Source organism: Rattus norvegicus, chromosome 4 (assembly GCF_021556685.1).
Source record: "Rattus norvegicus strain SHRSP/BbbUtx chromosome 4, alternate assembly SHRSP_T2T, whole genome shotgun sequence".
Taxonomy (NCBI): Eukaryota; Metazoa; Chordata; class Mammalia; order Rodentia; family Muridae; genus Rattus; species Rattus norvegicus.
Genome location: NC_141537.1, coordinates 23211745 through 23228690, shown reverse-complemented (window position 1 = coordinate 23228690; position 16946 = coordinate 23211745). Strand labels below are relative to the sequence as shown.

At 37.3% G+C, this 16946-nt stretch overlaps 1 protein-coding gene across 1 annotated transcript in view; it reads left to right on the top strand.

Annotated features, from left to right (window-relative positions):
- Positions 1 to 16946, top strand: part of Sema3d (semaphorin 3D) — a 186960-nt gene that overhangs the window by 123095 nt on the left and 46919 nt on the right. The window contains 1 exon segment of the mRNA NM_001104633.1: positions 11468 to 11610. Within this exon segment, the coding sequence (NP_001098103.1) occupies positions 11468 to 11610 (143 nt within the window).

The following is a 16946-nucleotide window of genomic DNA, read 5'->3' as shown; positions in this document are numbered from 1 at the left end:
CAGAACTAGGGTTTAATCTGTCAATCTGTGTTCCATGTTTTAATGCAAAGCTTATTAGCTCAACAGAAAGGAGATAGATAGTAATGCTAACTTCTTTATCATATCTTAATTATCACATACAATTATATATGCCTCAGTTATTATGAACACTGTGTATAAGTTAATTAATATTTTCCATTTCTTATCATATATTGGCAGAGATAAGTTTAATACTAACTTCTGCTGGTAAAATTATGTTTGGTTTTAGAAATAGCACTCCAAGATTTTTAAATATTGATATTGGTTTGACTAAGTATTCATATGTTTTAATATTATATGGTATTCGTGGTTTAAAAGGCAGGAAATTTTTGTAAAAAAAAAAACCCTAAGGCATTTACGTGGTTACATCAAGGACTAATATAAGACTATTTCACACACTGTCTTACTTTATTCCATTTCCAGGGGAAATAAGATAGTTTATTTAAACAGTCAGATCACATTTAGAAGTTCCATCAAAATTGGTGGGTTTGGTAGAGAAGGCCAAACCAGAGATTTCCAAGGAGCTATCTTGCTATCTCCGAGTGTCTTTTGAAAAGTGACAATAAAAACAAAAGGAAAGACACTTTTGAAAACATTCCTACTGTCAAAACCTGTAATTCCATTTGTTTATCCAGTAAAGTGTTTTCCAAACTGGCTCCCAAAGAAAAAGCTACTAACTTCCAATGGGTTTTGGAATTATCTGATTTGAGAGCAACCTCATAGGTTTGCCCTTTTATACCTGCTCATATAAATATTCTCCTAGATTTAAAATAAAGCATAAAATTGCATCTTTCTATTTAGGAATGGCAAATGTCCCCACATAAAAAAGTCATTTAGAAGATAATTTAGTCATTCTTCATTGTGACATGTCCATAAAGAACTCTACATATGCAGTTTTTGTCTAAAATCTTATTGATGCTGTTGCCATTTGAGTATAATTACAAACTAGGACACTTTTCAAATGACTGCCATTTCCCCCAACAACTCTTAAGCCTTTTGCATTCTGAATGCTACTCCACCCAATGGACCGACAAAGATAGGCAGTGCACAGACACCTTCCTCTGCCTTTCTATATAGGTCCATTCTATTTTGCTAGCATGGAGTCTCAGGGTAGTGAACAACGGGGCTGAAAACACTTTCATCTTATTAGTTGGCCCATTTCCATAGTCTCTGCTTTATCTTTGTCCCTGTATTTCTTTCAGCCAGAACAAATTTGGGGTCAAAATTTTTGTGGGTGGATTGGTGTCCTTATCCCTCCACTGAGGGTCTTGCCTGACTACAGGTGGTGGCCACTTCAGTTCCATATCCCTACTGCTATGAGTCTCAGCTAAGGTCATCCCCCTAGACTCCTTGGAGCCTTACCCATCCCAGGTCTCTGGGATGTCCGACAGATGCTCCCCTACCTTCACCATTCATTTTACTGACCTTTGGCCCTCTCTCCTATCTCTGCCTACATTTGATCAGGAACACTGCTCCCTTCCCCTTTCCATCACCTCTCAAACCCAATTCTCTGACATCTGTCTCCTATGACTATTTTATTTCCCCTTCTAAATGAGATTCAAGAATCTTTGCTTGGGCCTTCCTCATTATTTAACTTCTTTGTATCTATGGAACATAGCATGGGTATACTGTGAGTTTTTGTTTTTTGTTTTTTGTTTTTTTTTTTGGCTGATTCTATTCATATCCATTTGATATGGGTTACCACACTCAGGATGATATTCCCAAGTTCTATTTATTTGCCAGCAAAATTTATGATGTGCTTTTTTGTAAAATAGCTGAGTAGTATTCCAGTGTGTAAATGAATCACATTTACTATATCTATTCTTTGGTTGAGGGGGCATCAGAGTTTCCGGCTATTGCAAATAAAGCTGCTGTGACCATAGTGAATCATGTCTCCTTGTGATACAGTGGAGTTTTTTTTTTTTTGAGTATATGCTCCAGGACAGCTGTAGGTAGGTCTTCAGATAGAATTATTCTTAAATCTCTGGGAAACATCTTGATTGGTTTTACTTTTTAATCAGGAAAATTTGTTTGTGTGTGTGTGAGTGTGTGTGTGTGTGTGTGTGTGTGTGTGTGTGTCTGTGTTTGTGTCTGTGTCTGTGTGTTTCTTAAAGTTAACTAGTCATACACTAAAGACTAATAGACAGTGATGTGGACAGGAGGACCAGTCCATTGAGAAAATGAATACAGCTGAGAAAGAATAGAAAGGAAAGTAGCAATAGTAGTTAGAAGAATAGGAAATTATGCAGCAAAGCATATGTGAGATTGACAGTATTTCTTGGTGAATAGGAGCATAAGCTGGGTTTATGACAGAGGCCAAGTGAGAGAGAAGAAATGAGGGTAGTAGAAAAGATATATGATAGGAATTTTCTTAAGAATTAAGGAGGCTAACATTCATGGAAATTATTCAAGAAAGTATATACTGATTAATAGTCAAAGTGGTCTACTAGGATATTTCTAGGTTCTTCTTCCATTATTATATTATTGAACTGTGTCAACTTATACACACACACACACACACACACACACACACACACACACACACACTACATATTTTATTTGAACACAAATACCTGTTTGTAAATCTTAACTATCACTTATGAGGGAACTTACTCAAAATCATTTAGGCATTCTATGAGCTGAATTTGTGTCAGGATAACCACTGCTGATATTATTCCTGAAAGTGGGAGAAGTAGGAGGCAACATAGAAAGTCTAAACCTTTGCTTTTCTCCCATGTCTCTTTAACATTTGACCTACTGACCTCCTTTCAATGAGCTCATTCTACTTCTTGATCTCCACTGTAATGTGTGCTGTTTCCTGAAACGTTAATTCCCATCCTTTGTCATTAAGTGGCCTTGAAATGTTTCTATGGGTTCCTACATCCTCATCTTAAATTAGATTTAAAATTGTTCTATAGAGAAATAAGAATATGAAATCAAGAATATCAAATCATGCATGTGTTAGTTGATTTCCCCAGCGTCACCACCAAAACACCTTATAAAAGCAGTGTAAAGGAAGGAGAGTTTCCTGTGGCTCATGATTCAAAAGTGTGAGAGAAGAAAGCTGCTCTCACCTCTTCTGTTCCATTTGATCCCTCTGGAAGCACAGCCTAAGGGATAAGGTCACTCACCTTTAAATGGGCTGTCCTCCTTTAGTCAACCCAGTTTGTAAAACCCTCACCAGTGGGCTTGGAGGCTTGTGTGCATGCCAATTAATTATTTGAACAGGATGATAACCATCATACTTGGTCTAGTTTTGGTTCTTGAATGACCTTCCCCTTGAATTGCATCTAAAAATCTGTAAGTAAAATTTTTGTATCTTGTTTTCCATTCAAACTGCCCCTCGGTGTCAGTTTCCTGATGTTATCGCCCATAATTTTGTTAGCTTCCTTCACCTATTTACCTTGAACTTATCTTTGATCCCTTCCTCTCCTTCAACACCTCTATCTAATCTTTCAGGAGGCACCTCTATTTCCTTCGAACCCTCTATTGACCTTGTTCTTTCCAGAGCCACTATCCTCCTGTAAGTCACAAGGCCTCAGAGACATTTTATTGCCCCTATTTGATTGTTTACCAACTAATTCCCCTCTCTTTCATCTCTCCATTTATATTTTTTTATGTAACATATATGTTAGATGTTATCTCAGGCACTTTTATAGTGCAATTTTGTTTAATGGCATAGTTTTGAGAAAATTACTATTTGCAGAAAGGCATTAGAAGCCAGGTACTTAGACACTTAACTAGGACATTCAGTTAGGACTGAAATTAAAATAAATCTGTCCAGTTCCGGATGCTAAACTCTTTCTAGGGGATGCAATCCAGGCTTCTTCTGCACAAGCAAGGATCCAGGTTCATACTCAGGTTCCATGTTTCTGTATTTTCCATGTGGGGCTAAAGCACAGCAAAGATTTGGTCTGGCAGTGACTGGTATAACTGACAGGAGAAAATGTGCGTTGATCAGCTGTAGGAGCAGCCAAGGCACTCTGGACAAACTGAGTAGGTGTGAGTAGTTTGCTGAGGGAACAGAAAGCCAGAATGAAATGACCCCATTGCTTCCAGAGACCCATTCAGTCAAGACTTCCTTGTTCCTGGAAATAAGGCCAGAGCAAAAGAAGAAATGACAGAAAATGTGTAATATTCCTATAATGAGGAGAAAACTGATGGGCAAAGGCAAAATAATGGTTTTTGTCAGGGACCACTTTTATCCTCTGTCATGACAAATTGTCATTTGCACACACATTCAGAATATGGCCCAAAGACAAAAACTACTGGGATTTCTGGCTGAGCAAGGAACGTAAAGGCCAGAATGCAGCTGAACTATTCTAATTGATGGAAGTGAATGTTAACTTAGAAACCTTTTTTTTTTAAATCTCGTACTTCACAAATTGAGATGCAATATCCAGAAAGAGATATGTTTGGGTCTCCTAGCTTGTTCTAAATTGGAAAGTTGATTGTTATTTTTTGTTGTTCTATTGTAGTAATAGTTATGGGGGGGAAAAGCCACCTCTGATTTAACTCTGGCTTTGTCACAGAATGACTAGAACCACAGGCTGCTCTGTTTAAAACTCAGGTGTTAACACTAGCAACCAATGATGATTTAAATTTAATATAGTATGAATAAAAACTCAATCAAAGCTGCACATGGACTGACCCTGGACTCTGACCCCATAGGTAGCAATGAATATCCTAGTAAGAGCACCAGTGGAAGGGGAAGCCCTGGGTCCTGCTAAGACTGAACCCCCAGTGAACTAACTATGGGGGGGAGGGCGGCAATGGGGGGAGGGTTGGGAGGGGAACACCCATAAGGAAGGGGAGGGAGAGGGGGATGTTTGCCCGGAAACCGGGAAAGGGAATAACACTCGAAATGTATATAAGAAATACTCAAGTTAATAAAAAAATAAAAGCTGCATATGTGCCTTATTATTTTCTTACTATACACATGAGTCTAGGTTCAATCTCCAGCACTTAAAAAGTTTAAATAAACTTGAAATTTGGGTCCTTATTCTTTTTCACCATGTGTCAGCACTTCAGTGGAATTATGATCTCGAGGACAACATATTTTGAGGAATAAAAACGTAAGAAACTTCCCTCAGCACACAAATGTCTTTAAACATGCCTTGTTTAAATTATTGTGACTTATTAATATCTTTGCAATGTCCGACAATCACATTCCTCATTATTTTTATTACCTGTGGATGTGAAGCTTGTTCTTGAGGTTCACAAGACGATGGTTGGGTTACAGAAGTGATGGAGAATCAGCAAATCAAATAGTCAGTTCAGTGTGGAATGTGGCTTTCTCTTCCTTCTGTATGTGTTGTAATGCCAGTGCGTCATTTACTTCTTGTGAGGTACATTACGGATATTTTGTTAAGCTTTGCTTCCTATGTTTCCTCTATATCAGTTTAAATTCCCACATTTCACACACATATGATAAGCTAAATTATTTTAAGCCTTATACAATATTTAGATTAAGTAAAATACAAAAAGAAAGAAATTTGGGATAATCCATTGAATATTTGTTAAGATTACATATAACGTATGCTGGGCACTTATCTGTAGCATGAGGGCTGTGGATTTATCAAATTTTTTAGTAGAATTCAGCTGCTGACCACTCAGCGAATTTAAAATCTGTAAATGTACACCATTCTGTGTCCTGTACTCCACTGGGCAGGAGCCAGAATGAGAACAGCTAATGTCTCTCCTGGTCAGACTATCTCTAGGGCCTCCCAGTCCCCTTCATGACTCAAGAACCATGACTCCTCAGTGCTGGAGTCTTCCTTGATGCTTATTAGGAGACAGAATAACAGAACAGAAACCCTATGTGCAGGTCAAGGTAAAGCATCAGCCCATCCCACTCGCTATCAATATAATCTTTAGATACATACAGAGACAGGGACACAGGGACACTTCAGGGTGCTTACCCAAATGGAGCTGAGTTTTTGTGAGAATCTCAGGGTGGATCTACAGAATGTCACCACTTGGAACATGAAAACAAGTAATGAACCTTGGATGCATGTGTTTCTGTTTTCTTTCTGGAGTAGCTGGGAACTTTTGTTTTAAATTTTCATTTTTACCATATTAGAGGGGAGTTTAATTTAAAGTTTCTGTTGAAACTCTCTGTTGTCTGTAAATCCTCCCACATGGAAGGAGATGTTAAAACAGTTGGAAGACAACATAAGGAGAAATCAAAGGCAATTGGAAAATCACTGTTGATAAAGTATACTGAGGTAGTATCATCACCCTGTGCAAAAGAGGCTTGTGGGAGAAAGAAACATGTTATGCTCTGTAGGCTAAGATTTTGTCATCTTCAATTTGACAGTGCCTCATGGTGTCATGCTAGAGGTTCAGTTCTAAAAACGCATAGTTTCAAATTCTGTCCCTATTAGGAAATATGTTTTAAATGCCAGGGGGAGGGGAGTTTGCTATAATAAAGCCCAGGTGTCTATTGCTATGGGTTTAAATTGTTGAATTCAACAACCATGCACTAATTAAATGATAGCTATTTTTACCCAAAATTGGCAGCCAATCAGGAAAGAATTTCTATCATAAAATGCTAACAACGGTGTTCTAAGACAAAACCTTGGTGTAATCTAAAAGAAAGAAATGCACTGTTCCCAAGACTTGCATTTATTTTTAGCTTGCAAGTCTGTTTACTGTTTCGATCACAGAACAGAACACTACTTGATACTCACTCTTCTCTCCCATAATTAGATTTCTTCATATAATAAACAGTTGGCTTTGACTTCCCCTCAAAAATAATTTTCTTCCAAGACTTGTAAAAAAGAACCACACACAATAAAAATCAGTGATGACTGAACAGCACAGTGTCATGGATGTTGCATGTTCTATGTTATCCACCAGCGAAAATCTGTGCTGGCCACACTTATGGTAATTTCTGCCATCTGTGTCATGCAGAATTCCTGAAATGTGGGCTGCTGTCACACCCTAGCTTTCTGTCATTTCAGGGGTGTCCTCTGGCAACAGCTGCATGTTTTCACTTTCAGAAAGGTTGCCCTGTGTATGTCTGCAGCATGACCTCAGCATGTCCCATAGGTCTGTCCTCTCTTCAGACCTTGTGTATTCTACTCTTTACATACTGTTTGTTTATGTAAATAAATTGAGGATCAGTCGGCCCAAATCATCTCAGGTGAACATTCTCCCAACTCCTCATCTGATTGCCTGCAAAACCATATTTATTTATTTATTTATTTGTTTATTTTATTTTTATTTTATTTTATTTTTGAGACAAAGTTTCTCTTTGAGACAAAACCCTGGCCGTCCTGGAATTCACTCTGTAGACCAGGATAGCCTTGAACTCACAGAGATCCACCTAGCTCTTCCTCCCATGTGCTGGGATTAAAGGGGGTTTACCACCATGTCTGTCTTAGTTCTTTGTTTAATGCTAGAGAGGCTCATTCCATAGCCCAAACTAGCCTGGGATTTGCTATGTAGCTAAGCTTGCCCTGAACTCATAACAGTTCTCCTGTGCCACCATTCAAAGTTCTTGGATTGTGTAGCCATGTTCAGCTTGAAGAATATTTTATAAACAATTTCTGCCCTTCAGTTGGTCTGACTAGTTGGTTCTTTTCTGATTTGAGCTATGAAGTCCTCTTTTTTTTCTAAAGAAAAGATTATACATTTTCAGCCTTTTTGTTTAGATCGCTTGGATTTTGTTGTTGTTTGTTTTGTTTTACTTTGCTTTGCGATAGGTCCTCACTATCCAGCGCTGGCTGTCTTGGAAGTTACTATACAGATCTTGCTGGCCCTGAACTCGCAGAGATCCTTCTGCTTCTTTCCACTCCCACCCTGCACCTCCCATACCTGACTGCTAGAATTAAAGGCATAGGCTACCATACCTGGCAAGAATGTGAATTCTGTACCACTGCACCAATGGTTTTAAATTTTCATTGTAAATGTATACTAGTAAGCTAGAGGCATGGTACAGCAATAATGATCACGCACTGTTCTCCTGCAGGATCTGGATTCTAATCGTAGAACCAACATAGTAGCTCAGAAGCACAGTAACTCTAGTCCCAGGGATTCTGAGAACCTCTTCTGAGTCCATGGGAAGTATCCATACAATGATGCACAGATATACAAGCTAACAAGATATCCATGCACGTAATAAAATAGAACACCATAGAGGCAAAGAGGATGATAAATTTAAAATCAGGAAATAAACATGTCTTTTATACAGATCCAAAAATATACCAACATTTCAAGAGTCATCACAAAGCATGTGTAACTTTTATTGATTTCATATTTAAGTGCTACAATCTGTTATGCTCACAGTAAAGTCTGTTTTAAGCTCCTGTATTTGCCTGAAAGGAGAGGGCCAATTGTATTTCTATGATTTCTAAATAATGTATCTTGGCGTCCTTTAAGCTCACCCTAAGTACTAAAGACTTATTTATTCATTCCTTGCTCTCTCATACGGCCATGCATTTTTCATCACTGGCCAATCTTTCTCTATCTACAGAGTGCTCATGTCCACGTCAGTGATTCATCAATTCAGATGATTGAAAGCATCTCGGTGTTTATTTCTCTTAATGCCCACGTAGCTAAACTATGACAGCAGATTTTCTCCCAGCTCTACAGCATTGCATTAGAGACCTTTAAGACAGTCTGTGCAGTATTACCCATCCATGCTTCCTGTCTGTAGGAACATTATCATTTTCCATCACTGACGCTCCTTTTAAAGTAACTGCAGCATCAGAACTGGTTTGCTTCAGCGTTTTATTACATATGCAAATGTCTACCTACTCTGAATGAAAACTGAAGCCAGTACTTATCAGTCATTATTTGATCCTTGCCATCTTAGCATTAATACTAATGATTTATTTTCATTATTGTTGTTGAAGACCTAGTCACACATGTAGAAAAAAATCATGTGGTTTCCCAGTATCTGTTTGCTATTTGTTTGTTTGAAACAGCATTTTCCATAGTCCAAGCTGGCCTCAAACTTGCTATTTAAGCAAGGATGATCTTGTCCTCCACCTCCCTGTGCCAGTAATACAGATGCCTTCCACAGCACTTACCTGTGATGTTTCTTTTTAAGAAAACATTTAAATAACAAGTCAAAAGAGATTGTTAGCAAGAAGGATTGTTTTTACATTTCTCAGGCCAAAAAATCAAGTGTGATTTGGTAGCATCTAGAATGTTAGTCTCGCAGATCATACTCCAGACCAAAACCCTGAGTAGAAATGCGATTGAGCCTTGACAATTTAAGACAGCTTGAAAAGTAACTTTTTCAAGTCTCATGTGCTTTTCTAAAAATAACTTACAGGTATTTTGGGGGAGGGGCCTTAACCAAAGCTGGATTATGAGTAATGTAAGAGTGCATTGGGAAATAATAAGGAATGTAAAAAAAAGAACTTTATTGAGGCATTTCTCTCTTTTCTTAGGGCAAAGACTGGCCAGAAAAAGCTAGACAGATAGATATGGAACTACTGGTTACTTGATTCCTCTCTCTCTCTCTCTCTCTCTCTCTCTCTCTCTGTCTGTCTGTCTCTCTCTCTCTTTCTCTCTCTCTCTGTTGTGTGTGTTTGCACGTGTGTGTGTGTGTGTGTGTAAGAGAGAGAGAGAGAGAGAGACAGAGACAGAGACTGAGAGAGACAGAGAATGAGAGACACAGAGACAGAGACAGAGAACATGTTTTTGTTGTTTAGATTTGAGAAAAGATCTCAAGTAGCCAAGGTCTGTCTTGAATTCTTGACCCATGAGATTAAAGTTAGTGCAAGCATGACTTTTAAAGAATGCTACTTCAAACCTTCCTTTATGGGACTTTGGTCACTTGCCATTCTTTTACTGGAAAATGATTTGTCAACACTCTTGAAATATATAAAAATCATATCCTTAGGCAGAAACCATCAAGAATAATGTGATGTTTTATCATCTTTCTTCTGAATACTTAGTGCCTTGTGATTCCTGCAGGTTCGTCATACATTCTACTTAACACAACTGGTTCCCCTGCTCCCAGAGAGCCTTGTTTATCTATGCTTTTACTCCAAACATCTTTTCTGAACCAAATACAGACCTGTTATTAGGTTGACTTGCAGTTACACAAAACAACAACTTGAAATGGCCAGTGTTTTCTAATCAAGGCATTAGGAAACTTTATCAGAACTTTGAAGCAGCACAAAGGGATTTTCCTCTTGTGATGCAAACATTGTGTCACTGACCATTTATGAGGGATGCCTTTCTAAGTCAGGCCACTCAGCCCTGTTAACTTGGGATAATCATATCATTACTGCAAATACACACTTTGCTCAGGCTTCCCAGCCACGATGTGCTCATCACCACGGCAGTCACATATCACTATCTCTATCATAATGCATCACACTGATCTTGGCCTTACTTTGTAATTTCTGTGGTACCGGTGATGGGACCCAGACTTAACACAAGTTATGAAACTGCCTTACCACTGAGGTGTCTCCAGTCCTTTTTTGTCTTTTCTATTTCGGAGGCACAACCTCACTAATTTACATAAGTAAGCTTTGAATTCACCATGTAGTCCTTGTACTTGTGACCTGGTATTACAAGTATGTGCTGCTGTGGTAAGCTATGATTTATATTTGATGAATGTTAGGCGCTGCCAGCTACTAAGTGCTTTTGTGTAGATACTATTCAGTACTACTAGACAAAGAACATTAGCAGCTCCATATTATATATAAGAAATATGAGGCATAAATAGCTTCTTGGACTTTACACTAAAACCCTGTGTGCAAAATTACCTAAAATATCTTTAAAATGTAAACTCTAGAATATCTCTAGGGCGTATGCTAGAGATAACATAGTCAATACTGGTCATTTTTATTCCACCTCTGGTGAATTTCACAGCAACATAAAGAATACCACAATTGTCACTATTAATGAGATGTATAGGATTCCCCAAGTTCCTTACAAATCATACAGTCATAAAAAGGCAGTCTCATCATAAAGAGAATATAAAATCAGAATCTTTGGATGGAAAAAAACTTTCAAGTCATCTGTATAACATTTTGATCAATAGTGGGCCATTTATATTCTGTAGGGAATGAGGTCGCATAGGATTATAGTGCCTAGTGACAACATGGTCAGTTATGTTCCTGTAATTACATTCTATAATGTTTGAATAGTAATGTTAACATCACTGGATAATTTATTTCTCAGGATACATCCCTGTGATTATATGATGTGTAACTGATTTAGTTAGAATCACTAAGAGTTGTATCCCCCAACGCTGTGTCACCCACTCCAGAAACTCCTGACAGATTTGTTCCCTAGCTCTTTGTATTACCACATGCTGTCACACAGTACATTATTGTCCACACATCTTGTTTCTTCCACTCACCTCTCAAATCACCTTTTTCATAATTCTGCTAGTTGCTTGATGTGTAAAAGTCACAAGGACCATTCTGGCTGGATTATCTTGTTGCTTTAACTTGTAACTATCCTTTCATCCATACAGGAGCAAAATTTATCGGAACGTTCCCCATCCCAGACACCTATAATCCGGACGATGACAAAATATATTTCTTCTTTCGGGAATCATCTCAGGAAGGCAGTACTTCTGACAGAAGCATTCTTTCAAGAGTTGGGAGAGTTTGTAAGGCAAGACTCAAGTGTTTTTCTTAAGAATTATGTCTATATGCATGAAGTAAAAGTATTTCATCTGAAGTGTTGAAGGCATGGTTACCATCCATCATTGATAAATTTATAAGAAGAGTTTGTACTATTATATATGAGTATGTGGAATATTTATATGTGTAGTTCTGGAGATGTAATTGTGGAAAGCAAAGACGAGTTATTTTTAAATATCACCTTTTACTTTCAGGGCTTGATCTGCCTCCCCAGTCTTGCATGTTGTTGGCACTCGGGCACTGATGCTCTGTAACTTACTGCTCTTTCCAGTAAGATCACACACTGTCCTGTCCCCTGGAGGAACAAAATTTTGATGTAAACAATCTTATCTTAAAATAGAATCCTCAGAGTAACTTAAACACTAACAAAGTTTTCACTCTGTTTTTATCAATACACACAACACCTATACAACAACAATGCATTTTGTTTGGACCAACTTAGTTTGAAATACAGCTATATATTATTATATCAAATGTCCTATACAATTAACCTAGACTAAGTTCTAAGAGAAAAATGAAGAAAAGATAGAATGTTGATTTTCAGGAATACTGCACTTAGTTTTTAATGTTGCCATTTAATGTAAATTATAGCCACCAAATTAACAGCTTAAGGCACATTTTGTTCCATCAACACTTTTAGTTGTTTGACTATGGTCTTTATGGAAAAGTGACAGCACCGGAGCCAAGCCTTGATTTCTGAATCTATCCATTCTTCCTGGATTTGCCTCTGCTTAAAGAACTTTCATGAGAAAGAATAAATCAATTACTATGAGCAAGAGCTGTTAAGTTAATAAATACCTTCTGGAGGAAATTTTTCTTTGGTCTTAAACAAACTTTACTTTAAGTAAGCCTGTCAGTTTTCGTTTCAGTCTGTGCCCTCGGGCTTCTGAACACTTCCAGGGGCAGATACACAAACCATCACCACACTTGAAATGGCTGCTGACAACACCTTTTGAATGAAGCCTACTTGTGAGCTCAGACCATTCTTTACCTCCTGTTCTAGCCAAAAATGCTTCTCTCTCACTGGTCCTCTCCCCTCCCCCTCCCGCACAGGGGACAGAATTTCTAAGAAGCATCCTCATTCTCTCAGAGTCCATGAATCTGTAATCTTTTCTTAAATCCTCTATCTAGGGATGAATGGCCATGCCTGGAGTTGCTCCTGATGGGTTAGTGTACCCAAGCAGGCCACATAACAACAGTATGCCGACCCTGAAAGCCATGCTGTAGATTGGCCCTGTTTAATAAGTAAAATATATTGAAAATGTCAAGAGGAGTTTACAAGCAGTAATGTATTTCATGAGTCTTTTTGAAAAACGCATATGACAAGCGTGCTGCTTGTGGGGAATTTTAGTGTTTATTACTTAATGTGTATAATCCATGTGATAGAGTTTTATTTGTAATAAAGTAATGGTTTTACTCTGGTGTAAGTGAATCTTAAAGATAGATGAATGACAACATTTGTCACAGTTATCAATTTCCATATAGAAACTATACAAACAGGCAGTTCTCTAAGCATGAAACATGGAGTGTTATATTTTAAGCTGTGATCAATCTCCTGAAATACTGAAAATGCAGGGGAAATGCAATAAATGAGTATTCACAAATTAAAAAGTCTCTGAGACTACACAATAAGACTGTCACCTTATCATCCTAACAGACTGTGGGATCAAATAGGGACATGTGATGGGTGAGTTTGACTGAACAAAACAGGCTTTTCACTCAGTGTTTCCTGTCTCTCAATCCTTCTTTTAAGTGGGTGGCATCTATGATAGCTCGCTATGATCTGCTAGTCAAAGGTTCATGACATCTTGTTCTAAATGCTCTCTTTGCAACTGACCTACAGCATATCCAGATCATACTTACTATGACTTTAGATGTTGTTTCCATGTAAATGAATTCTGATGTTATTTGGAATTCATTCTTTTTTGTTTATTTCCCCTACTTCCAAAATATCATCTTGATATCATCTCTATTTTTTCATCAAGTAATATCAGAAAGCATATCTTTATAATGAGACAAAATTGAGTTTGATAATTATAAAAAAAATCGAGAAGGGAGATTTTGTAATTGGCAGAATTAAGAGAAAGTCGTGGATGCCTTTGAACTTTACCAGGTTTTGTTCTAATAGCATGGTAGTCCTTTATGCTGCTTGTTCTGCTTACGTTTTCCCAGAGTCTGTATTTAGAAACACAAATGATTAGTTCTTGCTGCCTTTTATTTCTAACTAATTCTTTGGCACGAAAAGGAAATATTTACATTGCAAGAATTTCATGCCACTTGTGTTATGAAACATAAGAAATTGTGTTATATTGAACTAAACAATCTGTTTTCTTGACTTATTTGGCATAAAGTTATTGGTAAAAGGTTTCTCAAACAGACTCACACATGCACATACACACACCCACATACACACATGCATGCACTGTGTAGGCATGCACACTAAACGTTGTTCAAATGAAAGGCAGATATGTTCAATATTTTAATCTTCCCATGTATCGTCCTTGACTGTTTCAATAACAGCGACAGAATATGCCTTCCCTAAAAGACACACTACAATACTGATTCTAAGCCTCTGTCCTTTCGCAAAAGTAAATTACACAGGACAGCAAGGTATGCTCCTAATGAAATATGAGGTAAATAGGAGATATGAGAAGTTGCCATCAGTGAAGTTTGAAGACATCAGATGAAGGGAATGATTGTTATGAATCATAGACTCTGAACAGGACTGTCCTTTTTGGAGGAATAGAGGACAGGCATTCCACGCTTTTGTCAGGGTAGATTCTGTTCACACAATGCTGAAAATTTGTAACAAGAATTCAAGGCATGTGTCAGCAGAGCAATGACTTTGCTGTAAATTAGGCTATAAGAAGTTTTGTCTCCATGTTAGCAAATGAGAACACTATTCTGTAGGCAGTAGTGTGCCATTCAATACTATTCGGTGTATAGAGGGACAAGGTGGATACATTAGGTACCGCTTGAAGAATGCATCTAGATTGAGAAATACTCGTGATTAGGAAGCCTGTCATATCCAACATAGTAGAAATAGAGACATAGAGTTATATTTAGGAAATATTTAAAAGAGAATCTACTTATAAACATCTAAGGTACAAATAATTATCATTATTTTATTGATAGATCAATACAGACCAATTCAACCCATGACCATGGTCAAGTTCATATCTACAATATTTAATGCAGTAGTTACATGCTGTTATGAAATATGACTATCAAGATCAAGAACTAAAAGTACAATACAATTTAACTGCTTCCTTGTTCCCACACCTGTAATGGTAAAGACCATACATAATAGATGTCTCTTAGTCAATATTATCCCAGAAGTCACTTGGCATACATAGACACACTCCTATATTCTTGGTAACTGGATTTTAAAATAGAAGGCTTGGATCTGGAAAGTGTTAGCATAGTAAGCTACTTGAAAGCATGAACTTGAGGCATTGTAGAATCTGGATTCTTGGCTTTGAAAGCCATTGGTATACTGATGAGTCTTGAGTCTAAAAGTTCCTCAAATTGTTTAGAAAGACTTGTACATAATTTTTGTGCTATGGTAGTATGGGAGGGAGAGTTACCACCAGTCAAGGTAATGATAATGATATTTTGATTAAAAAAAGCTGTTGCTGTGGGTAGACAGATATCTATTATCCTAGTACTTGGGAACAAATAAAACATAATGAAGAGTGAGGAGAGTTATATATTGGATAGGAAGAGGAGGAGTAAGAGAAAAAGAAGAAAGAAAGGAAGAGAGAGAGAGAGAGAGAGAGAGAGAGAGAGAGAGAGAGAGAGGAGACCAAGAAACTCAATGATGTTAGAATGATGTTACAGTCCAAAACTTCAGGTATGATAAAGATTTAAAAGGCAGGTTTGACAGTCAGTCAGTAACCAATAACCTTTGCTTGGGGGATATAAAAAGTCAATTTGATATATACCTGCTATCCTCTTGTAACTTCCTTCATTTTTAATCTACCCAACGTGGATACCCACATCTTCCATGACTATTGTACCAATCAAATGTCAGGTTTATGTGAGAGCATTTGGATTTCCCAATGATAATGGTCATGAAGGTATTGATGTGTAGTAGATTTCTTGGTGTGAGCCCTTAAAAGTCTGATGCAGGAGACTTGCTTGTGAGAATGAAAACTTTGCTTTTTGTATATAAAATGTGTGCTCACACATATTATATACTATATACATAGCCTTTTAGATCTAATTCAACTATTGGAACTTCTTCACCTGCTGAAGAAGGTGGCAGTTGTATCCTGTGGGTAAACTACCAAGTTGTATAGGCAACAAATAGCATTGTATTATGTTTCCATTGGTTTAATTGAATTGGACAAAGTATTTCACTTTGGAGTCCAGGCTGTCCTAGAATCCACTGTGTAGTGCACACTAATTTCAAACTCTCACAATTCCCTCTCTCTTCTTTCTGGGTTTCAGACATATAACATCATGTGCAGCTCACATTGTATTTGTTATAAATGTAGAAGCTACTGTTAATTTGATTTCATTAAGAAAAAAGGATTTGGTTTGTTATTATGACAGCAGGTACTCACAGAAGCCAGAAGGTCATTGACTCTCATGAGCTAGAATTGCAGGAAGCTATGAACCACCAGATATGGGTGTTGGGAATAAACTCTAGTCCTTTGGAAAGACAGCAAGTGCTTTTAACTATTAAGTCACTTTTCTAATCCTGTTTTGTCCTCATTTAAAAATAATTGTGGTTTGTAAATGCATACCATTTATGGATAAAATCAAACTAATTTCGAACCACGTCTGGTGAAAAATTACTAATAATGAGAACTATATATTTTGGCTAGAACATATGGCAGGGAGAGATATCAATTAACATATTATTCATAACAATAAGTAAGGAGAATACCTTTATGTACAAACCCTTTTTCAATGTAAAAGTGATTTTCACCATACAAGGCATGGTTTCTAATGAATTATCTATCATAAAACCATGGCTGTACAGTCTAACCACTTAAAAACTTTTCATACTTAAAATGAGGTGATTTCCCTATTTTATGATCTTCAGAATCTTTGTTAAGCTCTATTAAATTCTCCACTCTTGTTGAACTCTCAATATTTTGAAGCACAAAGCAGGCCATCTTACAGCTCAGAGAACTTTTGTCATAGATAACACACTATGTAGATGCCCATGGTAAGGAATTACACACTGAATCAGTGATCAGTCACAGCAGCACGAGATAAATTTTGGAAAGATCTCTGTCTATTTACTTTGAAATTCAGCACTGTCAGATACCACTGTATCTAATCTATACAACATCC